Here is a 26,499-nt window from a genome sequence, read left to right on the forward strand (position 1 = left end):
CTATCCCCAATTGCTCTCAGGTCTACCCGGATGTGTACGAGCCTGTGTGCGGCACTGACGGCGTCACTTACAGCAACTCATGCGATTTGGGAATTGCTAGCAGCAAGAATCCGGACAAGAAAATCGCAAAGAGATCCGATGGACGCTGCTAAAATCCTGGTAGAACGGTCAATTTGGGCATTCGGTAACCCGACAGATTCCGACAGTTTTTTTCTGTCAAGGAAATCCCCCCCCATCCTTTTTCTAGGCTGGCTAAAATCTGGCTAAAAGTGAATAAACTTGCTTTTTCTAAGGCCGTTTTCATCCATGCCGGGATCTGTACACCCCCGAAATAAGGGGCTGGACGAAATCTGTCCGCTTGGATTTACCTGATATCTGGACGCGACAGATCCTTTGTGGATTGGTCCAATGTAGTTGAGGTTTGAAAATTCTGGTAGCGTGTTCGCTTCACACCTGGAGATCAATGTTCTATGATCTCGTAATTTGAAGCGAACATGCTCTTATCTCCGAGATGATCACATAGAATAAAAATCGAAAGTAATTAAAATCGGATGCCAACAACAACAAAACTTGTGGAGATAAAAACAAAGTCCCAATGAGGCGGCAAAAATAAGTTGATCTATTTCACCTGTGTAAATGAGATAGCACATTTAGTGCTAGAGATAATGGAGATTAAGACACTGACCAGATTATACAATATTAAACATTGCCTTCGCCGGAGTGCAGGTCCCTTGTCGGCGAGTTGACGAGCACTTTACTGCTTACCAGGAACTTATTAATAATACATAATCTTCTGCGCAACTTGAGTTTTGATTGCACGCTTCCTCTTCAGCTGGTTTCGCAACTTCGAGATCCGATTAATGTTGCTGGATGTCACTCTGACAAGCATCGCTGTTTCCGAAACTTTGCTTTTTTGCATGGCCATAAGTTGCTAGCGTGACAAACATCGCAGTTTGGTTTAGGTAAGCAGGGACACCTAACATCGAGCTGCGAATAACTGGAGCATCTCATTGGATAAACGTTCACGGTCGGACTCCGTAATCTATCGTGCGCACTTAAGTATCATGAGATTGAGTTGCCAGACTCCAATGCAAGCACATACATGTACATTGTACTACAGTACTGCACCCCGTTTTAGCGGGGGTGAACCATATAGGGTTTGCAAATAAATCATATATAAGCTCACAAACAATATCTCATTTAGATTCGGGATTATCACATCCGGAAGTTTATCAAAGGTCCAAGGGCGCGAAAACGGGGTGCAGTACTGTACTTCGAAATACTGTAAAGCACAACACAACGTTGGTATCTCGTAATCGCCAATTATCTTTTGCGACAAGCAAGATAGTACTGTATGGCAATGTCCTGATAAACGCTACATTACCATTTTCAATTTAGCTAAGGCTACCACACTCCCTGTCCCTCCACCTTACTTTTCGAGATGAAGCTCACCGCTGAATTTGTTGTGGTCGCACTCGCCGTCGCTATCGCCTCCGCCGAGCTGGACCTAAAGCCGGCCAACTACTTGGACCCTGCTTCAATTAGGGGTCCGTCTCTGGGGCAATTTGTCCCTGTCGACGAGCAGACAGCAAAAGAGATGGATGCTGTTGTAAAGGGCAACGGCAACAGCCACACTGTCGAAAATCCCCACTCGCAACCGACTCAGGATCCCGCTTTCCTGGAGGTCCCCGGACTCCCCCGCCGAAACAACACTATACCCAATTGCTCTCAGGTCTGCCCCGACGTGTACGAGCCTGTGTGTGGTACTGACAGCGTCACGTACAGCAACTCATGCGAGTTGGGAATCGCCAGCTGCAAGAGCCCGGAAAAGAATATCGCAAAGAAAATCAATGGCCGCTGCTAACCTGAGCCCTTGCGCATTCTGCTGAAGATTGATCAGATCAATATACTTGTTTTTAGCCATTCGACTATAACATGTACTGTTTGCTATTTCGAGAACACCTCTTTTCCTAGATACAAAAAAATCAAGCGCTACCTGGATGATACTGTGTCGCTTCGTTCGCAATGGGAAACAACATGAAAGCTCTCTGAAAATATTTATTGTGGGCTATTATTTGTGACAACAGACGATTTTCGAAGCTGTAAAAGGTAAAAAAAAATGCCGTAAATGTACCCCCCCCCCGATTAAAATCTCGTTCGGGAGTACATCACTTCTAGTTCATATTTAATTATTTATCACTAAGATATCATGCGCCCCTGGTCAACCCAACTCAGGAGAGGCAAGAGGAGTCCGGCGAGAATCTCGACGAGAAGGGCCATCTGGGTTTTCTAGCAGCAAAAAGGCAGCCATATCTTTTCCAAAGCGTCGCTAGAGATCCATTTTTCGCCTCTTCAACGAGAGCTCCTCGCGCAGTCGGGTGGGTTCACCCGTGGCTGAAAGCACAGCTCCTCCGTTTGTCTTCTACTTTGTATGTACTGGCAATTCCAACCTCAAACGTTTTTGCCGCCGCTGCATGGCTCTCCATTCTCGAATTCACCTCGACATCCTCAAGTTCCAGTTGAATTTAAGTCAAGATGCTGTCGGCGAAGCTCCTGGTGGCCACCGTCTCGCTGGGTTTGGCGGTGACGACCTCCGATGTATCTGCAACAAGACTTCGTGTTCGGGTGCACACCAAGTCCACGACCACGTGCGGTGATGGTGAACAAACGATTGGTGTTGCAGGGTGGGACCACGACGGCTGTGTCGCTTCTAGCAACGTCTGTGTGGCTCAAGTCAGTGACGGTGAATGTCCCGATGGGGCCTACTGTGCTCTACTTGATACGGGTGTCTACGGGTGCACGGCCGGTGACGACTACGACGATTCGCACGAAACCACATCGTACTGCGCCGAAGGTGAGCAAACTATCGGTGTCGCTGGATGGGACCACGATGGCTGTGTTGCTACCGGCAACGTCTGTGTGGCTCAAGTCAGTGACGGTGCCTGCCCTGATGGGGCGAGCTGTGCTCTACTAGACACGGGTGTCTACGGGTGCACGGCCGGCGACGGCGACGACGAATCGTGGGATTCCCATGAAACCACCTCGTACTGTGCCAAAGGTGAACAAACTATCGGCGTCGCTGGGTGGGACCATGACGGCTGTGTTGCTACAGGCAACGTCTGTGTGGCTCAAGTGAGTGACGGTGAATGTCCCCACGGGGCGTACTGTGCTCTACTAGATACTGGTGTCTACGGGTGCACAGCCGGATCCCACGAAAACATTGAGTATGTCGACGACGGAGCTTGTGCTGACAATGAAGAAACGATTGGTGTTGTGGGCTGGGACCACGACGGTTGCATCGAGTCGGACCATGTCTGTGTGGCTCAGGTGAGCGATGGTGACTGTCCGAGTGGTGCGTCCTGCTCGTTGCTCGACACGGACGTGTACGGCTGCGTCGCCAACGCTAAGAAGCACCACCGTCACCACCACCACAACCAAAAGGTGACGTGTCCTGGTGGACAGCAGAGCATTGGTGTCGCTGGCTGGAGCTCGGACGGATGCGTTGCGTCGGGTAACGTCTGCGTCGCCGAGACGCACGGTGACTGCCCGTCCGGTGCGCACTGCGCGTGGCTCGATACTGGTGTGTACGGATGCCATGACGGCGCGGAGGAGTCGACCCCGTGGGAAGGCTGCTCCAGTTATGAACAATCGATTGGCGTTGTTGGCTGGGACCAGGATGGCTGCATTGACTCTGACCATGTCTGCGTGGCTCAAGTAAGCGATGGTGACTGTCCAAGTGGCGCGTACTGCTCACTGCTCGACACGGGTGTCTACGGGTGTGTGGCTAGCGCTAAGAAACACCATCATCACCATCACCACCACCACCACAAGGAGAACCAGAAGGTCGCGTGCCCCAGTGGACAACAAAGCATTGGTGTTGCTGGATGGAGCTCGGACGGATGCGTTGCGTCGGGTAACGTCTGCGTTGCTGAGACGCACGGTGACTGCCCGTCCGGTGCCCACTGCGCGTGGCTCGACACTGGTGTGTACGGATGCCAGGACGGCGCGCAGGAGTCGACCCCGTGGGAAGGCTGCTCCAGTTATGAACAAACGATTGGCGTTGTTGGTTGGGACCAGGATGGCTGCATCGACTCTGACCATGTCTGCGTGGCTCAAGTAAGCGATGGTGACTGTCCAAGTGGCGCGTACTGCTCACTGCTCGACACGGGTGTCTACGGGTGTGTGGCCAGCTCCAAGAAACTTCTCTAATTGAGCCTTGATGAAGACACGCTGTCTGGGCCTTGTACTTGCTGTGGGCGACTTGTTTCGCATCTATGCTCTGCTCTTGTTGCATGTTGAGCACTATGGTGGCTGGTGGGCTAGTTGTACACTGTACAATGTACAGTACCAGTCATAACAAGAAATACACTTTTCGAACTTGTCGAAGAGTTCGTGTGTTTTTTATTTGCGGAGCGTGATAATCAATTTTAGAAAAAGACTACTTCTTCGTGGTATGATCAAAACTTATTTTTTTAAGGCACTCGTTGCTGCACCCACCTCGTGCACATGGGACGGGACAAGACAGAATTACGACACCAAACCAGCACCCACCCGTACCCAGTTGTGACCGTCAGACACCCATCCTGTGCCCACTACAGCACCCAAATCGAAAGAGCCGGCCTAAAACTTATACACTATACACGTATATCCGAAAGATGCCAAAGAGCCGGAGTGGATCGACATCGGCAGTACCAGAGTCCGCAGAGACAGAAGCATTCTGCTGAGCAGGTTATCCCCTTTAATTACATCAGACATTGTCAAGCATATAACTCGACAAACATAGTTCGATGCAACGAGTTCAGTGACAGTACCAGAGTCCGCAGAGATAGAAGCGTTCTGCTGAGCAGGTTATCCCCTTCAATTACTAAAGACATTATCAAGCATATAACTCGACAAACATAGCTCGATGCAACGAGTTCAGTGACTTAGCTACTGCTACTTCCTTGTTCTTCTATACACATGCGCAAGTAGCGGTAGCGCATGCATTGCAGAGTCTTTCTGTCGAGGTGGCCGAGCGGCTCTGACCCACAGAACATCTCAAATACCAGCAAGACATACACACGGCAATTATAGCTGTCGCACTGAACGCCAAGTCCAGGGTCGTGAGTCACCAAGCGAGCACTAGGTCTGACTCCGTCTGGCAGCATCATGATAGTCTTCTGTGCCACGGCACGGACACCGATCATGTAGGAGGACGCCATCGAGTCGTAGACGTACACTCTGCCCTTCTCCAAATCCATTAGCACAGCGCACCAGTGGTTGTTGTTGCAGTTGATTGGAAACAGCACTTTTATCTTATTCGTGACTCCAGCCAACGCCAGTTTAAAAATACCTGATGTCTGTCGTTAAAGCTCCATTTGAAATCCCCATGTTAGACGGGTCGATTACTATAACACTAGGATCCGCACCAAACAGTTTGTGTAGAATCATCTGCATGACTTGGGCGCTAAGGGTGTCCTTCGAAGCCAGGTCCACCAAGTCTGCATACTCGTTCGACAGAATTAGCAAATCTTTCAACAGCTTAGGAATAGTGGTGTCCTCCTCGACGTAGAGGCTAGAATTCCCGTGTTGCGCGAAGTCTAATCGATCAATCCAGGTTATAGCTCTTTTGATTTTCTTGACGAATTTTACTGCGGTGTGCCACTTTCTCATGAGCGATACCGTAGAGTTCGCGAGCACTCCAACGCCAACAATCTCCAGCGCCAGCTGCATTTCCAACGTTCCCGTTTTTTTGCTTGGTAGGCTGTGACCTTGGAGGTACATTTGTTAAATAGTTGGATGGGGAAGATTCGCATCACTTCTTCTGGTCGCATCAGTGGTTTTGTGGGGGGGCTTCGCTATCTCGTGGGCGATGGGAGGCTTCGGCTTCGTGACGAACAGGAACTCCTTGAACTGCAGCAGCTTCTCGTGTGTCAACTTGTAAATGGGATCGCCGTCCAGTAGTTCATAAACTGTCAGTAGACTCATTTGGCGTTCGTGCATTTCCAAGTCTTCCTCTACCATTACTATCGCTTGATTCCGCTTTGCTGTAACAGCCCGTGGCTTTTGTTTTGGACGTCCCTTGGATTTTGGGGGACTCACGATCTGAAAATCATCGGTTAGCTTTGCTGAAGCAAGCATAGCGCTATGGTTGTCATTCTCGTGAGATGTCTCCACCTCCAACTCACCACCAGCTGCGCTCGTCTCGTTCCCAACTGAAACCAACTCGTCACCATGTGTGCCCGTCTCGTTCTCATCTGAGACCAGCTCACCACCAGTTGTGCCCGTCTCGTTCCCAAATGAAACCAACTCACCACCATCTGTGCCCGTCTCGCTCCCAACTGAGCCGGACTGGTCTGGGCATACTTGAGTGCTCTCCACGTAAGAAGCAGACGCCACACTTTGGCTCATAGTATCCTCTTGTCTAGACGTGATAACTTGCACCACTCCCATCGCCTCTGTCACTACTTCGCTGTCTCTAGTCTGGTGACTGACGCCACCAGTCGCGCCACCAGTCGTGTCCATTTCTGCATCACCCAAGCCGTCTTCGAGTTCAAGACCACCAGCTACCTTGGGATGGTACTGTACTCGCCATGCTTGAAAAGGGTGGCAATATCTCGCAAAGCCTTCATCGCTGCTCGGTACTCCACCATCCCCAATCCACTCAAGTGCTCACTAATTGCAGTTGCCACAAAATTTGCTTCGCGGAACTTCCGGTTGGAATCCCAACCAAATTGGTCTCCTTCAACACTCTGGACACACGAAACGGTTCTTCTGACAGTTGGGGCAGCTCGTATTCCACCCGAAGCGACGACAGTAACCAACGAGAATCCAGAAGCTGGGTAGGAGCTACGTTCTCGAAGTTGAGTGCCTTCCGAATGAAGAGCACGTGGCGACACGGCAGCAAACGTGAAGTCATGAGCAAACACTAGCAAGACCAATCGCTTTTCGTGACGGAGTACTCGCTATGCGGTTCATCCAATGCCTCTTCATCGTCCGCATCGCACTGGATAAAGTATACTCCGGGGACTGCCTCGTGAAAATTATACTTCGCCGTGGTGATCGCGAAGTTGTACTGCTCGTACACAAGCTCGCACGCGTGCTCGCTTACCAGCTTCGAGAGAAAATCCATCTCGTGATGGTACTTCGGATGATGCACGACAGATAGTTTGTAGACCGCGTCCTTAGATTTTCTCTCCGCCTGAGCTTGATAAACCATTATCGAAACAATGCACTCGTCCACTTGCATAAAGGAGTCCACAAGCTCCTTCAGCTGCTTCCACGAAGCTTCAAGGCGGTTATTTGTATTGTTGCCGAGGGTGCAAGCACTCTGTCTTTCAAACGCGCACCACATTTGACGACAGTTATCCCAGTTTTTCACAAAATACGCTTCAAAAGGGTGCTTGCACGCTTCACGCGGTTCGCCATCCGCGCCCAACTCCGCCCGACTGATGCCCAACTGGACACCATCCGTGCCCATCTCCGTCTGACCAGTGCCCAACACAACATCCTTAGACCTAGCTTTTTCAGATGGTACGCTTCCAGTCCCTGCATCGATAATATGGCGCATATACTCGCCCAAGCGCAAGTATTGTCGCTCCGTTTTTGCGTAAACCAGCAAGTTGATCAATCCGTTCAGTTGCTGCTTCTGTCAAGCATTGAACCCATAGTCTTTTGATGCTATCTGCTCTCGCAGATATTTCAACACGTGAAACTGCACAACAGCAACGCCGCGTCCGGAAACGTTTTCTTCAACACGCCGATCTCGCCGAAATCTTTGTCGATCAGTATACATTTGATGCGCGTCCACGCCGGATTGTAGCGCTTGAACTGCTCCAGGGCCGTCAGAAGCGTTGGGTTACGCTTGTTCTGGAGAACAGCATGCTGTACGAACTGGCCCTTCCCAAATGCGTCGTGTGCCATATTCGAGAAAACCTTGTACTTTGACAAGTTTGTACCGTGCGTGGCGTCGATCATCACGACCTCTGGGAAATGGTCGAAGAGCTCCCGCATATGCTTTGTCTGCAGTGTTATACATGTAGCTACAGTCTAACATCAGCATAGAAAGTTAAACAAACGACGGCTACACAGTAACAGCAATAGTGCTCATACCTTATCATGGATTGAGTCGACAAAAATGCCTCCAACATTCCCTAGCTCTTGCGTGAGCTCAGTCATCCATTGCTTCAATCGTTTTGCAGATGTCTGAGCTGTATGGGTCTGTTTCTTCAGCTTGCGCACCAGATTGTGTATGTCATGGCTCGTTGGGTAGCAGCTAGAATTCTCGTGAATGAACTGCAGGATGCGTTTCTTCTTAGCTCCGGCTTTGACAAGCTCGCTAACAGTCCCGGCCAGCTCAGACTCAATAGCTGTCCGGTTGTGTGGATAATGGTCGAAAGTATGTCTGGAGAGCGGATGGTTATGCTCCAAACGGGCAACAGTAATTCGTAGCACAAAAGTGGGAGCTGCTGCAGCCGAGTCGGTCACTTGTACGCAGGCATTGATCTACGTAGCGATACAATTGTACGTGAGCACATGCATGGCCAACCAACAGCACCATTCAAATTCATTTCAGTTCATCCGAGCCGAACTGAGCACAACTGAGCACAACTGAGCACAACTGAGCCCAACTGAGCCCAACTGAGCACAACTGAGCCCGACTGAGCGTCACACACCTGCGCGTCACACTCGAGAGCTCTCGACTCTTGCCGCTTTCTCTTGCCTTGTCCACGCGGCTTGTACTTCCCTGCGTGGGTGCAGACGAAAGTCTTCGAATAATGAGTCCACCCCTCGGGCACAAGCGGCTTCGTAGACCCAGAGTCTCGAATCTTCTTATTTCTCGTCACGACCTTGTTGTTAGTGCGAACGCGGAAGCTCTGTACGCAGCAATTGGCAGCAATTACGCACAAACCAGTTAGATAATGCGATACGGATCCTGCTACCATATGCAGTGCATCAAACGCTACCTGGTATGTCTCGGCTGAATAGACTTTTAGATACGCGTCTAAGGCGCCCCAGGAATTAAACTCTTTCTTCTCGAGTGGCGGAGCTATCACCACTGGCTGCTCACCGCTCTGGATTGTCTGGAGACTGTCGGAAACATCCGATCGACGCTGCTTGGACGTGGAGCTGCCGGTACCCGACGACTCCGCTGACGAGTCGAACCACTCCTCGTCGCTGTCGACCCCCTCTTCACTATCACTCGCCCCTCCTCCGTGGCGCGGCGGTCGCACCGCCGCTTTGACGCGCAGGTCGGGCACCATGGCTTCCTGGCTGCTGCTGATTTGCCCCCGCTGCAAAAATGAGTGGGGGGGAAAGTATACGCTACACGAGGTATACCGCAAGCCGAATGCGGATCTCAAGCCCTCCAGCACTGTCCCATGTGCACGAGGTGGGTGCAGCACTCACTCCCTTTTTTAATACTGCAAGCTATTCTGCAGAAAAAAAGAAGGTAGAGCAATTCCCCTTCACCTAATAAACGAGATGGCTGTAAATTTGGCTATAGTACAATGAAGTCACGGAGGTCAGTGGAAACGGAAACTTTGAGTAGAACGCACAATACCAGATACTGTACCGAGCGTCAGGATGGTACGGAAACGAACCCATCGCTCGTCTGCTAGGTAGACACCAAATAACGGGATCAAGTAGCAAATGGACGTCCAGGTGCTTTTCAAAGCACTGTCCGGATACCAGACTCCATCACATCTTTTGCATCAAGTTCTTGAGACCTTGGTTGATGCCGAATGAACTGAGACGTTCAGCTAGCTCCATCATGAGGATGAAGATGCAGACTTGAAACAACTTGCTCTTGTATTTGCTTCAGCGAGCCTCCCACATGGTCTGGACAGTCTCGTACGGAGCTGCTGGAGACCACGGGATCATCTCCTATGTAGACGAATCAGAGACGGGGCACAGTATCATCTTGCAGACGAATGCAATGGTGGCATTCACTGCCCTTTAATGATGGGCCATCACCATTCTGTCTTAAGGCTTGAGGCCAAGCTACATGTAGAGGCCAAGCTACCATGTACAGATTGTCTGCAGAGTCTGCAGTGCAGACTGCGTGCAGCGCTTGACATCGGAGAGGGGCATGGTGTACGAGTACGTCCTTGTTTAACCTCGTATTTTTAATTTCTCAGTGCAGCTTTTATTAATCCGGGGAGACCTCAATCACGTCTGCTGTTCCCTGAAGTTCTTCGTCTTTGAGGTACAGTACATGTAGGGCGAGCTTCGAGCGTCACGGTGGGTAGGTGTTTTTGGCAAGAGAGTGATTAGGGAGCCCGTCTGAGAGCTGGCTTTCTGCATGGTTCTTTTCTGCATAACCCTATCCCAATTTGGATGCCATCCGTATGGGACGTATTGTATACTTCACGTATACATTGCCTCGAATATGAGTGCCTCAAAAGAGATTGAGTGGCATTGCGCCGCCTCCCCCTTTCATTCGAAAGATTTCCGCGCTCAAAATGGAGCGCCGCCCGCGATCGGCGCAGAAGCGCAGGGCGCACGTGACGGCAAGCGACGACAACCAGAGCGACAGCGGGAGCAACGTCAGCGACGAGGGATGGACGCTATCATCCGACAGCTCACGCACGCCCGGATCCGACACGTCCAGTCAAGTGGACACGCAAAGCCATGGGACGTCGGAAAGCTCGGACTGTGTCCTCGCCCCTCCGTTGGAACAGACGCTCTTCGATTCGTGGGAAGAACTGCATGTATACCTGGACGAGTACATGCAACAAACGTACCAGGTATGGTCGTGTTTCTCATGGAATTTACTATGGCACACAGTTTGACGTCTGTTTTCGTGTATTTGCCGCAGAGTTTTCGCGGCTCGCACGAGCAGCAAGGTAGCGGAGAGAGACAACAAGATCAAGGCCGCCGGATCAAAAGCGCCGGCTATCCCGGAAGAATGGGGGTACTACAACAAGACTCTGGTCTGTAAGCATGGTGGTACGTTCAAGTCTCGCGGTCAGGGAAAGCGCCCGCGACAGGAGACTCGGCGCATTAAGTGCGGTGCGCAGGTAAGGCGAATGCTTTTGTTTGTTTGCCAGTTGGATTTAGATGGGCTCGGATGGGCACCGAGGTTTCTGTAACCTGCAGACGGGTCCAGACTGTCCAAAACGGTCCCAGACGGTGTGGGTTTGCAGACTAATTTGTCCCACAATGTTTGTAGATCAACGCTTGCGTGCGGGTTGTGAATGGGATACCTGACGACCCCGTGTTTGGCCTGTGCGCTACGATGGCCAAGCTGCAGCACAACCACCCACTGAACAAGCTCACGTACGGACAATACTCTTGGGTACGGACATCTATCCCGCCTGCTGTTGCGGACACAGTCAACGTTCTACGACGTGCAGGTGCAAACAAGAAGAGTATACTCCAGTACATACTGGACAACTCGGATCGCAACATGACAATCCGGGATGTCCACAACTTTGCTGCCAAGCTCAAGTCGCGCGATCAGGGGCATACGACAAGTGCCCAGCGCTTGAAAAAGTGGATGATTGAATTTTGCGAAGCACCAGGCAATGTAGGTCGTATTTTCGTGGAGAAACAGCATGCAAAGGTTTGAATCTGCTTTTCTTATGTCCACTGCTTTCATTGGTATTTATTAATCCTACGTTTTCTGTGTGGTTATGAAGAATATAGCAATCTGTATATATCTGCAGTCAAAGCACATGCGTGAATTGTTTCACTACTTCCCTGAAGTGTTGCTGATTGACGCGACACACTGGACAAATACAGCGAAGTACAAGGTGTTTTCGTTTATGATTCACGATGCCTTTGGCAAAGGCCAGTTCGTGCAGCACTCCATCATGCAGAACGAGATGGCTTTCACGCTTCTGACTGCTGTAGAACAGTTCAAGACGGCAAATCCCGATTGGCCCAAGCTTCAATGCGTTGTTGTGGACAAGGATTTTACGGAGATTGGAGTACTCCGTCAGGCATTCCCTGGAGTGATTGTTCTTCTTTGTCAGTTCCACGTGATCAAGTATTTGCGCGAGCAACTGGCATCCTCGGTTTACGGGCTTTCTCAATGGCAGAAGTCCCAGCTCCGTAGTCTGATTCCATCATTGGTTTATGCGAAGTCCGAGCATGAGTTTGAGAAGCACCGGAACTACATGCGGCACCTTCTCTTGATTAGATTGCGTCCACTATCACGAGCCACTGCCACCATGCCTGATAAACTGTTAGGCTCAGATGGTCCAGATGGTTCCCGGATTGAGTCAGATGGGCTCCAGATGGATGTAGACGGAGACCAAGCCACCTCATCCCTAACGACATCTCTGAGTACGTCGACGCCAAATGTGTGGGCTGAGACCAATCCCACGGCGCACCCGTTTGAGCTGTACTTTCAAAAAAACTGGGACAACTGCAAGCCGATGTGGTGTGCCTTTGAACGGCAAAATGCCGTCACGTTAGGTAACAACACAAATAACAGATTGGAGTCGTCCTGGAAGCAGTTGAAGGACACGATGAATAGCCACATGGGCGTGGATGAATGCGTCGCCTCGATCATTTGCTACCAGACACGCAACGAGCAAAGTTTTCGAGCCCAAGTCGTTAAGATTGGGATGGTTCATAACGAAAAGTACGACCGCGAGATGGCTCTCGTGGCCAATCTCGTTAGCGAACACGCTTGCGAACTTATTTTTGAGCAGTACTCTTACGCACTTGGTGCGTGTGCACGGTACACATTTTACGAAGCAGTACCTGGGATCGTGTTTATCAAGAACGAAGCTGTTGATGATGAGGTGCTCGATGAACCAGGCGTTGAATGCTCTGTGAACAAACAGACTTGGCAGTGTTCCTGTCTGTTTATGTCGACGCGCCTGCTTCCATGCCGACACGTGTATTATCTCCGCAAAGCTGTAAAAATGGAGATATTTATCCCCACACAAATTCTTCCGTCACGCTGGCTGCTATCGTCGCTGAATTCAGAAACTACGTTGGAATGTTTGACCGGAAAATCTTTCGCGGTTTGCAAAGCTCTCCGTGACCAAGACCGTCCATGGGATTCAAATCGAAAATTTCGTGAAGCGCAAGCGGTTGCCAGCTCCATCGCAGACACTATGAGCGGCATGGGTATGGCTCAATATCGCGCAGCTATCAAATCGCTGGAGGAAGTTGCATGTCTCTTCAAGCGTGGCAATAGCGAGGATGTCGAAAAGCTCATCACTGCCACCAACAGTAGTCATCTCGGTCAAGATGAAACTGTCGAGGAGGATACTGCAATTGATATAACAAGCAACATTGATTCAGATGAACCCTTGGAAGTCACAGAGCCACATGAGGGTGCCACAGGTGCTGATGATGATCAGACTGTAGAAGTCGCTGATTCAGAGCAAACCATGAGTGTCGAAGTGGACGAACCTGATCGGGGTGTGGAGACTTCTTCTGGTAAATCTAGTATTGCCGCCTGTACGCAGACCCATACGAGGCCATATAGCCCATCTCAAACGGTTTCAAGACCGTCTGGCCCATCTGAAGAGAGCACCCAGCCATCCGCACAATCGGGGGCACCAACTGGCAGATCGCCAGACCTGTTCGTTTGGAGGATGATTCCGACGCATTTGACGTTGCATCTCCTCCGCGGTCGCGAGGGAGACCGAAGACCAAGACCAAAGCTGCTAGTGTGGTGTAGTAGAACACACAAATATCGTCAGATGTGGATTCCTTACACAAACCACAACGAATCGCCGAGCTAGGTCGGCGGTTTGTATGGCCTGCGCAGAGGGTGGTCCCCTCGCGGTCCGGCCCTTCCGGGACAGACGAGTGGCTCGCTTCCACCCGGTTCCGACTAACCAAGTCAGATCACTTCCGAGGCTCCGCCGAGTTTGGTTCGGCTGAGCTCGTTCACAACCCTGTGCCCTCCACCAAAGAATGGACGACGGCGCGCGAGCGCTTTTACAGGTCACCGAGCGCAGAGGCAGCTCAGCTAGAGGTGTTACGGCACCCGGGCTATCCGACGTACCGGCCCGCTGAGTATGCGGGACTTTCTTTCGCGCGTAGCGAGACTTTGTCCTACCCGGACCGACCTAATCTCTTGGCGCTACCAGTCAATACCCTACAAGCTATGCCTCTCGAGTATTGACGGCAGGCATAATCCAGCCCTATGCAGGGACTTACCGGAAAAGTGTACACGTGTCTTGGACTAGGAAAATTCTGCTCTGTTATCTTCTGGGAGCCCTTTCGGCTCCCCCTATTTAATCCTATGCTTCTCATACAAATATCTAATGAAATGTAGTCGTTTCGGATCTCTACCGACCCTTCAGCTGAGTTCCGGCGACCGTTGAGCTCAGCGGCTGTCCGGATAGCATATCCGGACAGATCGCCGAGTACTTACCGTGATCCTTGGCTCCTAAGCTCTGGGTTATCAGACCGAGCCGATTCTTGACCTAAAGTAGGTCGGCGTATGGTCGAATCTGGAAATCCCTACACCACAACTGCCCCGGTTATGATACGAGCCGAGCTGGTGAGTGTCTTAATCCTTCATTTTGTTCTGCCACCGTTGGTCCGTACTCGGCTGATGACGTCTCGCGGCTCCTCACCACCTTCTTTGGTACGTTCGTTGCTTCCGCTGTCACTCACTTGGCAGCTCCTTACTCTTCGCATGTTGTTCCAGCACAACCCGTGGCACCATCCTTCTTCTCCAACTCCTCGTCGAGGTGAAGGCGTGCCAGCTGAGTCGATTCCTCGACCCGTCGGTACTCGTGGGGTCAGCGACCGGCATGAAGCTGGGCTGGTTGACCTGACAACTTCCCATGAGTCTGACGCGGAGTCGGCAGAGTCCTCTCGCGTGCGCCTTCCTGGTCCACCGAGCTTGCCGGGCGACACCACTTCGGGCGCCACCAATCAGCCAAGCTCGGCTGCTCCAGTGAGTCTTGACTCCCTCATGGCCAGAATTAACGAGCAAGGGCATGATCGCCGAGAAGAATTGACCTTCTTGGCGAGGCGCATGGCTTACGGATTTACTCGTTCCGTGGAGCCCTCCGATCCCGTGCAGCGGCGAGCGATTTTGCATGCTGCTTCCGCGGGGGAACTGTTGGATATCTTGAAAGGCAACTACGCCGCTCTTGATTATCCATAGATCATCGGCGATCTCCAAGCTGACAATCAAGCTGTTCAGGAGGAGAGCCGCGCACTGACTCGGCGACTGGACTCGCTTGCTCTCAGCAATGTCGACTTGTCAGCTCAGCTCTCGTCGGCTCAACAGCAAGTGTCTCGATTGGAGGCTGCTGCCACGCAATCGGCTAATCTCCTCGCGTCGCTGCGAAAGGCTGTAGCTTTTCGCTCCGCGTGGTATGGATCCTCAAGTTGTTGACGACGCGATTGAAGAAGATTTCGATCTTGCTGAACAAGCGCCTCCTGCCTATGCCCCGGGTGCTCCAACTCGGCTGAATCGTCAAGGCATCCATATCTTCACTGGGTCTTCGATCGGTGAGCTCGGCTCAGATGGCGAGAGTGCGTCTGATGACGACTCGGCGGACGATGGGTTGGGTTCTCCCAATCTCCGAGGCGCGTCTCCGAGTATGTCTCCGTTCGGCACCCCACTCCCCAGTGGAACGGATCCTCAGCCCACTTCCGCCGCGTCGGGTCCTGAGGCACCTGGTTCGGCGTCAGCTTCGTTGGCTAGCTCGGCGATGATACTTCTTGCCACGGCTGCGAATGTTGCATCTCCTTCCGCAAGTTCCCAAGGGATGACGTCTGCTACGACGCCACGCCCCCAATCGTCGAGTCCGCTGAGCTCTTCTTAGTTGTCTCCGTCGGGTTCAACTCACTTGGAATCCGGATCGCCGACTTTTTAGTTTTCTTCCTTTGACTGGGCGTCCCGTAGGTATCGTTCAGGACTTCATTTCGTAATTATTCAGTATATGTAGTTTCGACACAGTAGCATTCCGTCTCAACTCGGCCTGTGTCGTCCGCTGAGTTGGTGTAACTTTTGGTGCAATAGCTGTTAATCCTCATCTGCAACTTGCACCATTTGCAGACGGTTTTCGCGCTTCTTCTGTCGTAGATAGTCAAACAGGAGACCCCCACATGACAAATTCGACAGTGGTTCCCAAGTAGGCTCATCGTAGCCGACCCACTTAACTTTAAACTTACGTTGTGATCGTGACGTACTTGTGGATAATGGTAGCTCATCGTCGAGAATTGCTTCGACTTCATACTGGTTTGTACTTGTGTCTGGTTCCCAGCTGTCTTCAGGCAGTAATTCTTCATCAAAGTCAAATCGCTGAGTCTCTTCGAGGTCGGCGATTAGCCTCGTCTTTGGTCTTCCGCCGAGTTCGGTGACTGCCTTCAGACGTGATACATGGACCACTGGGTAGAACCTATATCCACTCTTGTCGGGTAACTCCAATTCATAGGCGAATTCTTCCACCTTCTTCTTCACCCTGAATGGTCCATGCCATCGGTGGGCTAACTTCTTGGTCAGGCCCGACTTGACTCGCTCCATAAACAACCAGACTTGATCTCCTTCTTTATACAAGGATTTGGTGGATTCATCGCCTGGTTCTGCAACTTCATCTTCGTCATCTGCTGTGTTGGGAATGGATCTTTTCTCCTTCTTGCTCAACGCTTCGTTGTGCTCTCGAGCTCGTCGTGCTTTCTCTCGCACTTGGAACTCAGCTGCTAATCGAAGTGCCACTTCTCGTTGTCTGTTCGCTTCTCGGCGCCACTCGACTGCGTCCGCCGAGTTGACTGGGCGTCCCTGTCCACGTCGTATTGAACTCGTCATAGCCTTGAGTGTAGACTTGGCGTCCCAATCATGCACCAGATAGAAAGGGGTTTCTCGCCGAGTCGAATCTCTTGAGTTGTTGATAGCGTGTACCATCTTCTCGGCGATGTCATCCCAGTCGGCTTGAAGTGGGTCTTCTACGTAGACCCGTATAGTCTGAACCATTGTCTTGACTGACCTCTCTTGTTGACCGTTAGCTTGTGGTCGGTAACTCAGCGTAGCTCTTGATCTCGACTGCATCATCTCGGAGAACTTTTGGAACACTTCACTCATAAACCTTGGATCTCGGTCGTGTCGTATCAGAGACGGAGCCCCGAACTGCCTGAAGACGCATTCATCAAATACCTTGGCCACTTCGAGTGCTCCGGTGTCATTCATAGCCTTAGCGATAACGAACCCCGTGAAGTGATCCTGGAACAGCAGCAGTGCAGTATTGCCCCGCTGAGTTCGAGGAAGGGGAATCACGAAATCCATTGACACGACTTGGAATGGATGGTCTGACACCACATTTCCCGGCGAATAACCTCTCAACTGTGGCTTGCTCTTACTAGTATTGCAGTCCTCGCAGGCCCTAACATGTTTCACCACGTCGGCGTAAAGACCAATCCAGTAGTAGTCGGCTTTGATTCGGTGATACGTTCTGACGATGCCTTGATGCCCTCCTTCGATCGAGTTGTGGCAGTTATGAAGTATTTCGTCGACCATGGTTGACGGAATCACCAATCTCAATGAGAGGTTCGGCTCACCGAGTTCGCCTAGTCGGCGGGCTTCATCTCGGCGGTATAACAGGCCGTCTTCGCTGAGTACAAAGACTTCTGCGACTTTGCCGGCATTCTGAGCTCGACGGTGTGTAAGGTCCTCCAATTCACCTCTCAGGTACGCCTTCAGATCGATCCACCTGAGTTCTTCATCTTGTGCCTTCGCGATTCGTCGTCTCCGCTCAGTCTGTACCGTCACTGGATCAATGTCGTTGGCATTCTGAGCTGTCTGGGCTGACTCCATCTGCGACCCTGTTTCGACATTCGGGGTCGTGTGGTTAATCCGCCGAGTCGACGCCCTGCTGACTTGCTCGAATTCATCTCCACTGCTTTCAAACGCGGATTCTCCAGGATTGGTAGACATGGCTTCATGATCCTGACTTCCTCCTCTTGCTCTAGCCGAGTCTTCATCCAGCTCGTCCTCAAAGTGAGCTCGGCGTACTCGGCTGCGAGTGACTGCCGTGACAATCGATGTTTCCGCTGGGTTGTCTGTGGCGTACAGTTCTTCGGCTACGCGGTTAATCATTCTCAGCTCTGCTTTCCTATCCGTCCCAAGAATTACTCGTCCAGCTTTAGCTTCCAGTGCTTCTGTAGCGAGAGAATCAGCCGCTGCGTTATAGTGTCGCGCTATGTGTCGATACCGGACCGAGTTGAGTTGTTTCGTGAGATCCTTGTGCCGAGCTAGTTCCACTTGCAACGTTTCCTTCTTGCATGCTATCACCCCCATGGATTGCTGGATTGCAAGCCGGGAGTCACCCACGATAATCAGATCGGTTATCCCTCGGTCAATCGCCGCCAAGACTCCATTGTTCATGCCGGTGTACTCGGCGATGTTGACTGTGGTGGACGACAGGTACGCACTCGCAGCAATCTCAATGTCCCAATTCGGAAGGCGCCACAGTACCCACGAACAACTGCCATACCCGCCGTATTTAGCCGTCTTCGCTGAGCCATCAAATGACAGCACGCATCCTGCAAAGTCAGCTGGTATTCGGGTATATAGCAGCTCTGGGCTCATTCTTACTGTCGCCGGGTTCTTGGAGGGAGGCGCGAGGTATTTCAGGGACTCGTTGCTTTCATCATCTTCCCAGTGAGCTCAGCGGTGGCAAGCTTGGTCACGGTCTTAGGGTCTGTACCCCTGACATGACCTGCTTTCTGCGAAGCTGTTTCTTCATCCACAGCGTGTTCTAACCTGTAGCCAATTCCGCCGGGGTCGAACACCATCGTCGCCGAGCTCGTTACTCCGATCTCAGTTCCAGTACCTCTCAACAGTGATACCTCTGATAAATCATAGGTGTCGTCCGCGTCAGGGCCCGTATTCGCTGAGTTCACTGCAATGGCCGATCTGACTCCTGCGTGCTCAAACTTGTCTCCGAGGTAGATGGTATCATTGTCGTGCTGTCTAACCACTTCCGAACCGGTTTCAGCCTCCATAGTCTCCAACGCTGAGTCCGCCGTAGCTGGGTCGTCGTTCGGCTTTATTCCTTCAGGTAGTAATACCTCCCGATTATCATAGTCCTTGGTCGCGTCGGAGTGATCAACCGCTGAGTTGGTTGTGACGGCAGAACTAACTTCTGTGCATGCAAACGCGTCTTCGGTATAGCTGGCATCCTCACCGCATGCTGTGCCCACGTCCGAGGCGCTCTCAGTGTTTAGATCTCCTGACGCCGAGTCCACCGCCGCCGACTGGGTAATGCAGGCTTCCGGTGTACCCATCGCTGAGTTCACCGCGGCTGCAGAGCTTGGTGCTGACCACCATCCCAGCCGTTCTCCCGGAAGCAGCTTCATTATCCTGGTACGATGCACAGCTTGGTCTGACTGCCGAGTTACACTTGCAATCGCTCGGTTGTTATCATCTAACTCACCGAGCTCACGTTCAATTCCGTCGATTTCACACATCCAATTGCCATCCCCGCTTCTTCCCTCGGGCCGTCCTGCTTCGCCTACGAAGGCAAACAAGAAGTTCGCCTCAACTGCAGGTTCAGCTGACTGTGGCAGCCCGGCATATTCCAACCCAGTCAGTGTTGGCGGGCCGCCGAGTTTAAATCACTCGGCGCGTAAAGGTTTTGCAGGTCTTCTGGCACTTGTGACTTGTCGACAGAGTTCTTAACGAACGCATCCAGCTTCTCATATTGACGAAACAGCTCGCACTGGCCGCCTTCATGGACTTGTCTGCAGAATTTGCAGCGTCGTCGACAGTAGTGAGCCGAGTGCCCCATTCTTCCACAAGCTGCACAAGATCCTCGTTGGGTGTTGTCGCGTGATCCATCTCCACGGTTCGACCGTTCTCGTTGGTTGTACGGTCGCGGAGGTCGGTTCGCTGAGATTCCCCAGCTTCGGTTCGAGCCATTTTGGTCTCCCGCCGAGTTCTCTCGGCGGTCCGGTGTATTTCCTTTATCATTGGAAACGCCGGCGTCAATGTAGTCGTCGTCTTCCGCTGAGTCGTGTCCTCCGGACTGGTCCTCATCATCCCATTCGTCTTCGGAGTTGTACGGACTCGGCGGGTTCTGATCGATGAGTTCCTCTCCGTCGGAGTCAGCGTCAACGACAGTGACTCGGCGGTCGCGGTTTTCTTCCTTACGACTTCGCTTCTCATCTCGGCGGCTCTGATCCTTCCGCTTGTCATCTCGGCCTCGTGCGATCACGAGTCGCTCGCGTTGCTTCTTGCGCTTCTCGCCGAGGATCCGACGATTGATTATCTGTTCCACCTTACTGATGTCTTCCAACTGCAAGGGGTACATCAAATGCATCACACCGTCATCACCACAATGCAGCAAGAAGTGTTCGACATGGTCAGCTGCGTCGGCGCCACCCTTCTCGTACTGGATCTTGGCCGTCCGAGCATACCCGTTGAGTCGGATCAGGAAGTCGCAGATCGGTTCGTTGACTTTACGTCTCGCCGAGTAGTAGCGAGTGCGGGCGGATTGGTCGAACTGTGAGCAATAATAATCCAGGAACGCTTCGCTGAGTAGTTTCCAACGTCGCTGAGTCTTCTTCGGCAGCTGCCTGTACCAACTCTTCGCCGTGCGTCCCAAGCATAGCGAGAAAGGCTCGCACCGCACTTTGGGGCATCCTGGTGCTCTTCATCTCGTAGATGAAACGCTTGAGCCACTGGAGCGACGCGTCAGAGCGGTAGCGCTTTCCTTCGAACTCGGCGATTTTGTCGAGCGAGGCGTGGGCTCGGACTTCGAGGTACTGCGTCGAGTCCTCTTCAGTCGCGTCAAAGCTCAAGTTTCGGATGTAGTCCTTCACGGTTTCTTCACGGTTACCTCTCACGTCAAAGGCGTCGTCGTCTTCTTCATCCTCCTCGTAAGCCTCAGCCTCATCTGCAGCGTCATACAATTCACGGTAACGACCTACATTTCGCTGCCCACGACTCGGCGCTCGCTGAGTCGGGTTTAGCTTCAGTGGAGTCAGCATGTGAAAGTCTTCGAAGTACGGAGTTCCTTGCGTAGCGCGGAGCACTTCACGTCTCTTCGTCTCCGGGGTCTTCGGCAAAGGAATCTTGCTCGGGTCCTCGCCGAGTGGTTTGAACTCGGCAACTCGGCTGTACACCTTCTTCGTTCCACCAGGGGCCTTCTCCAATCCAAACGCCACTCTCAGCTTCTTCTTCCATTGCCAGAGTTCGGCTCCGCCACGGGTCAGACTCCAGTCGGACAGGATGAGGCTGTTTGGTCGGCTGTTGCACCGATAGCCCATCGCCTTCAACAGCAACACAGTTTCTTCCACCAACTGGTTGATGTTGGCTGCACGCACCGGCTGAGTTAACTCGGGACCCAACATCGACCACTTCGCCTGCGCCATCGCTACAGGCGCGAACATCATCATCCATTCCGATCTCGTTCTCATCTCCTCGCCGAGTCGAGCCAACACTTTATTGGCGCTCGGCGTATCGGCGTTCCTCGTCGCTTTCGGAATAAGGGGCGGACGGTCCCCTTGAGCAACGCCATGTTCTTCTTCATCTTCTTCATCGTCCGCACCTTCGTCGAGCTCGGCGGATAAGTTGCGCTCGACAGGACGTGGGGCTCCCATGCGTCCCACCTGCAGCGTCAACTCTCCCACCTCGCCAAGTAGCTCGGCGGTAGTCTTCGTTTCTCCGAGCTCAGCGGTCTCGGCCTTCTCTTCGTACTCTCCTTCACTTGCATCTCCGTTCTCGCTCTCCTGGTCTTGGCCATCCTCGTCGAACTGGACGGTTCGTCCCACCTCCATCGTCATGGCGATGAGTCGTTGATCCGCCGGGTCCGACCCCGCGAGAGGCGATCCTCCAGCCGTCGCTGGGCTTTCGTCGCTCGGAGTTGTTGATCCTTTGACCATCTTCACTCTTCTCTTCTCTTCCTCTTAACTTGGTTAGCTGGCACCTGTAGAAACAAGCACACACTCCTGTTCCCGGGTCGCGGCACCAGTTGTGGTGTAGTAGAACACACAAATATCGTCAGATGTGGATTCCTTACACAAACCACAACGAATCGCCGAGCTAGGTCGGCGGTTTGTATGGCCTGCGCAGAGGGTGGTCCCCTCGCGGTCCGGCCCTTCCGGGACAGACGAGTGGCTCGCTTCCACCCGGTTCCGACTAACCAAGTCAGATCACTTCCGAGGCTCCGCCGAGTTTGGTTCGGCTGAGCTCGTTCACAACCCTGTGCCCTCCACCAAAGGATGGACGACGGCGCGCGAGCGCTTTTACAGGTCACCGAGCGCAGAGGCAGCTCAGCTAGAGGTGTTACGGCACCCGGGCTATCCGACGTACCGGCCCGCTGAGTATGCGGGACTTTCTTTCGCGCGTAGCGAGACTTTGTCCTACCCGGACCGACCTAATCTCTTGGCGCTACCAGTCAATACCCTACAAGCTATGCCTCTCGAGTATTGACGGCAGGCATAATCCAGCCCTATGCAGGGACTTACCGGAAAAGTGTACACGTGTCTTGGACTAGGAAAATTCTGCTCTGTTATCTTCTGGGAGCCCTTTCGGCTCCCCCTATTTAATCCTATGCTTCTCATACAAATATCTAATGAAATGTAGTCGTTTCGGATCTCTACCGACCCTTCAGCTGAGTTCCGGCGACCGTTGAGCTCAGCGGCTGTCCGGATAGCATATCCGGACAGATCGCCGAGTACTTACCGTGATCCTTGGCTCCTAAGCTCTGGGTTATCAGACCGAGCCGATTCTTGACCTAAAGTAGGTCGGCGTATGGTCGAATCTGGAAATCCCTACACCACACTAGAAAAGCGCAAAACCTTGCGGCTCTCATGACTAAAGAAGATTCGGAGATGCACAGCAAGAACATGACGATCGCCACGCTGGCTCGAGCGCTGGAGGTTCATCCAACGTACATCGGCTTCATCAACAGTGATCAAGTACAAGGTGCTGATGGTGGACAAGAATGTCAAGGCCCCGATTGCGTATAAGCTGGCGAAATTACCGGCTAACAAGACGATTATTGATGCAAATGAGCTAGTACGCGTCTTCCTGAAGGATCTACTCCGCAAATGCACAAAGAAGGTGACTGCACTGCAGACAGCGAGCGAGCACCTATCAGAACCCGAAGTTGTCGTGGAAATTCCTGGTCTAGGAGTATTCAAAACTAGCACGCTTGCTACAATGAAGAGATATCATATCTCCATCCAGACGGTTCACCTTGTAGACAGAGTGGTCAGATGGTGCCAGACGATTAACTTTGACATCCCAATGCCCCCTGCGTTTAAGACTAAGGAGGATCCTGACATGAAGGCCAAGGTCGAACGATCCCAGTTGCTGGCACCTGAGGTACGAACACCAGACATGAACTTTGTCCACTCACCTCTAACCATCTAGAATGAAATCTTCTGTAGACAGAAATGCTGGAGATCGCTGCTAAAGGCTGCTTGGGTGACACGACGATGCAACACCTGTTGGAGAAACTCTTTGGAACGAAGTCGTCCATTGTCGTGGGGAGCTCCTATCTGATAACGGTCGAGTCCCCAGCGAAAGTGACATTGGACAACGATAGACTGGCCGATTTATTGTTCGGGCTATCCTTCGAGAAGGTCATAATACCAGTGAATGCCCACGGCAACCACTGGTGTGCGATCATGCTCGATGTGAGCGCTCGAATTTTGTATACGTACGATACAATGGAGTCGTCGTACAGGATTGGCCTCCGCACTGCTGTTATTAATCTCTCACTGATGGTCCCGGGCCGCGACAAGCACAGGATCCGCATCCAAACATATGAGCCTCAGTTGGGGATCCAAACCGACAGCTACAACTGCGGCATATATGTGCTGCTAGCGTTCGAGGTATTCGCTGGGGCGGACACACCGGGTTGTCTCGACAAGAAGAGCATTCAGTACCTGCGCTACAGGTACATGACAATGTGTGTCTAGCTTGTCTAGCTAACTTTCAATGCATACTTCTATTCTAGTTCTTAGTGCTCGTTAATATTGTTATAATTGCTATGAACGAAAGTGTTTGTTTAACTCGAAGTGTTTCCAGCTATGCAGTCCGCAGCTGACGATGTGTCTGCATAACACATCGTCTGCATAACACATCGTGTTAGGCGGGCTGCACATTGTCAGATTCGTATGAGTACAAAGGTTTATATGAGTACATGGGTGTGGTGTTGAGAGGGAAGTTGTACCTCAAACTCATCCTGTGTGTCCCTTTGTGTGTCAGACACAGATTAAACTCTTGCGGCTATACGTTATTCGCGCGTATACTTTGGTCACTGCCTCTCGTCGAAACGGGCACAACATGGTCATCAAATGGGCCGTCATGCGCTGACACGGGGTGACATGGTGTGACTTGGGCCCAGATGGGCAATGTGCCTCGTCACATTTTCTCTCAGACGGGCTCCCTATCACTAGCCTTTTGGCAAAGAGAATTGCGTGTACGTCGATGGTGAAGTGGGACTTATGAGTCGTTCTTTTTTTTGCCAAATAGCAAAACTAGAATTCACTTTTTTACATTTAACGTTTGAGGAAAAATACTTTTTCATTACAATAACGATCAGTTTTACTTGGTGACCGCAACACTGTGGCGGGAGCTTACGGACAGCTTCTCGTCCATTAGGTCCTGGACCTCGTTGCCGAGATGGTCGAGCTCAGGTGACGACGACATACCCATGTTCATTTTCTTCATGATGAACACAAAGAAGACAAAGTTGATGACGCTGACGGCGCCTACCGTAAAGAACATGTTCTCGAGGTGATCCTCGTTCAAGTTGTCGGACGGTAGCGACTTGGAGAACATGATGGTGAAGACCGAAGTCAGGATAGAACCCATTGAGCTCATGAACAGGATCACCGCTTGAGCCATAGACTTCAACGACATGGGTACAGATGAGTATACCAGATCGTAAGATGTGACATTGATCAGACACTCAGCCAGACCAATGAAGACGTAGTTGGGGACAGCAGCACCCCACGAGATATCGTTCATGGGTTGTGAGCTACCGCCATCAAGGATCGGGTCTCCGTTCGCGTCTTGCAGTGCACCGGCATTACGACGAATCACTTCAAAGATACCAGCCCAGAAAATACCGATAATGGCGATGATGAGCCCAACCCCGGACTTACCGAACTGAGACGGCGACTTGCCAGCCCATTTGGTGTAAAGCGGGTAGATAACCGAGTCGAGAAGAGGGATGCAAATGACAATAACAATAGGGTCAAACACTCCGAGCATGGCTCCAGGGATCTGTTTACTGTCCGGGTCGCTCGTGTCAAGACGCAAGTCGCACTGCTGTGTGATGGACTGGAAGTTGGCATCCGTCTGGTCGTACGCGCAGTTCCAGATGATCGTGAAGGCGGCGTACGGTAGCACACGCACCAGTTTCTTGTACCCCTCGACACGCTCGTCATCGAACGTGCCGCCCATGCTGCTCTTGGACACATCCAGGAAGGATTGGCTCTGACCGGCATACACCCAGCCCACAATACCGGCAAGAACCAGCACTGCAGCGATGTACGAAAAGATGTTGCCGACATTTCCCTTGTCGACTGTGAAAGCCGAAATGACGTTGACAACCAATGCAGCTAAGAAGCAGAAAGTGGCACATACGAGGATGAAGCCATCGCGAGTCTGATGAGCATTAGCCCAACCAAGACGACACATCATCGAGATGGAACGGTCGTTGGGTGGTTGGAAGACATAGCGACGGTAGCCGATACACAGCACGACGACAGCAAGGACCATGACACAGGCACAGATCATGTACGTGGCGAAGTAACCGTACTCTGCGGGGATCTGAGCCGAGCCGTCAACGCACAGAACTGACAGGTAGCCATAGGACACACCGGAACCGACGTTGATACAGAAGTAGAAGTACGAGAAGTACGACTCCTTCTGCTGTACCTCACTGGGGTCGTATGGGTCGAACTGGTCAGCACCCAGGGTGATCACGTTGGACTTGATTGCACCGGTACCAATACCGATACCGACGAATAAACCGACGATGAAAATGGGGTTTACGACAGCAGAATCCGTCATGATCGTCGGGTAAGCAGCGATAGCCACAAGGAAATCACCGATACAGTACCAGATACCGAACGTCAGGATGGTACGGAAACGACCCCATCGCTCGTCTGCTAGGTAGGCACCGAATAACGGAGTTAAGTAGCAAATGGACGTCCAGGTGCTTTTCAACGCACTGGCAGATACCAGACTCCATCCGATCTTTTGCATGAAGTTCTTGAGACCTTGGTTAATGCCGTAGTAACTGAGACGCTCAGCTAACTCCACCATGAGGATGAAGGAGCAGACTTGGAACAAGACGCTCTTGTACTTGCGTGGACGTGCTTCCCACATGGTCTGGACGGACTCGTAGGGTACTGCCGGCGACCCCATTGGCGACTTGATAGGAGCATTGGCCACTCCCATGATGACCCACGAGGATTCTTATCGAAGTGCTTGCTGGAGCTCCAATTTGGAAATGAACGAACTTCGCTATGGCACCATGTCAGTGCACGGCCTCAGGACTGGGTGCAAGAGACACGACAACAAAGACTTGCAAAAACTAGTCGTGACCTATTACGAAACAAACGGCT

The 26,499-nt window shown here is 52.0% G+C and overlaps 4 protein-coding genes across 4 annotated transcripts; 2 read left to right on the forward strand and 2 right to left on the reverse strand.

Annotated features, from left to right (window-relative positions):
• Nucleotides 1-1,441: 1,441 nt before the first annotated feature.
• PITG_22950 (protease inhibitor Epi7) lies at nucleotides 1,442-1,864 on the forward strand (the record flags this gene model as incomplete). The annotated part of the gene is made up of 1 exon (XM_002901330.1): nucleotides 1,442-1,864. The coding sequence occupies one exon, from the start codon at nucleotides 1,442-1,444 to the stop codon at nucleotides 1,862-1,864; it is 423 nt and encodes a 140-aa protein (XP_002901376.1).
• Nucleotides 1,865-2,497: 633 nt separating this feature from the next.
• Nucleotides 2,498-4,209, forward strand: PITG_11903 (uncharacterized protein; the record flags this gene model as incomplete). The annotated part of the gene is made up of 1 exon (XM_002901331.1): nucleotides 2,498-4,209. One exon carries the CDS (start codon nucleotides 2,536-2,538, stop codon nucleotides 4,207-4,209), a length of 1,674 nt encoding a protein of 557 aa, XP_002901377.1.
• A 1,628-nt stretch (nucleotides 4,210-5,837) lies between these two features.
• Nucleotides 5,838-6,236, reverse strand: PITG_11904 (uncharacterized protein; the record flags this gene model as incomplete). The annotated part of the gene is made up of 3 exons (XM_002901332.1): nucleotides 5,838-5,841; nucleotides 5,885-6,162; nucleotides 6,213-6,236. 3 exons carry the CDS (start codon nucleotides 6,234-6,236, stop codon nucleotides 5,838-5,840), a joined length of 306 nt encoding a protein of 101 aa, XP_002901378.1.
• Nucleotides 6,237-24,466: 18,230 nt separating this feature from the next.
• PITG_11906 (Proton-dependent Oligopeptide Transporter (POT) Family) lies at nucleotides 24,467-26,332 on the reverse strand (the record flags this gene model as incomplete). Its single annotated transcript, XM_002901333.1, has 2 exons — nucleotides 24,467-25,488; nucleotides 25,555-26,332. The coding sequence occupies 2 exons, from the start codon at nucleotides 26,330-26,332 to the stop codon at nucleotides 24,467-24,469; spliced, it is 1,800 nt and encodes a 599-aa protein (XP_002901379.1).
• Between the last annotated feature and the right edge of the window lie 167 nt (nucleotides 26,333-26,499).

Source organism: Phytophthora infestans, genomic scaffold (assembly GCF_000142945.1).
Source record: "Phytophthora infestans T30-4 supercont1.21 genomic scaffold, whole genome shotgun sequence".
NCBI classification, from domain to species: Eukaryota; Oomycota; class Peronosporomycetes; order Peronosporales; family Peronosporaceae; genus Phytophthora; species Phytophthora infestans.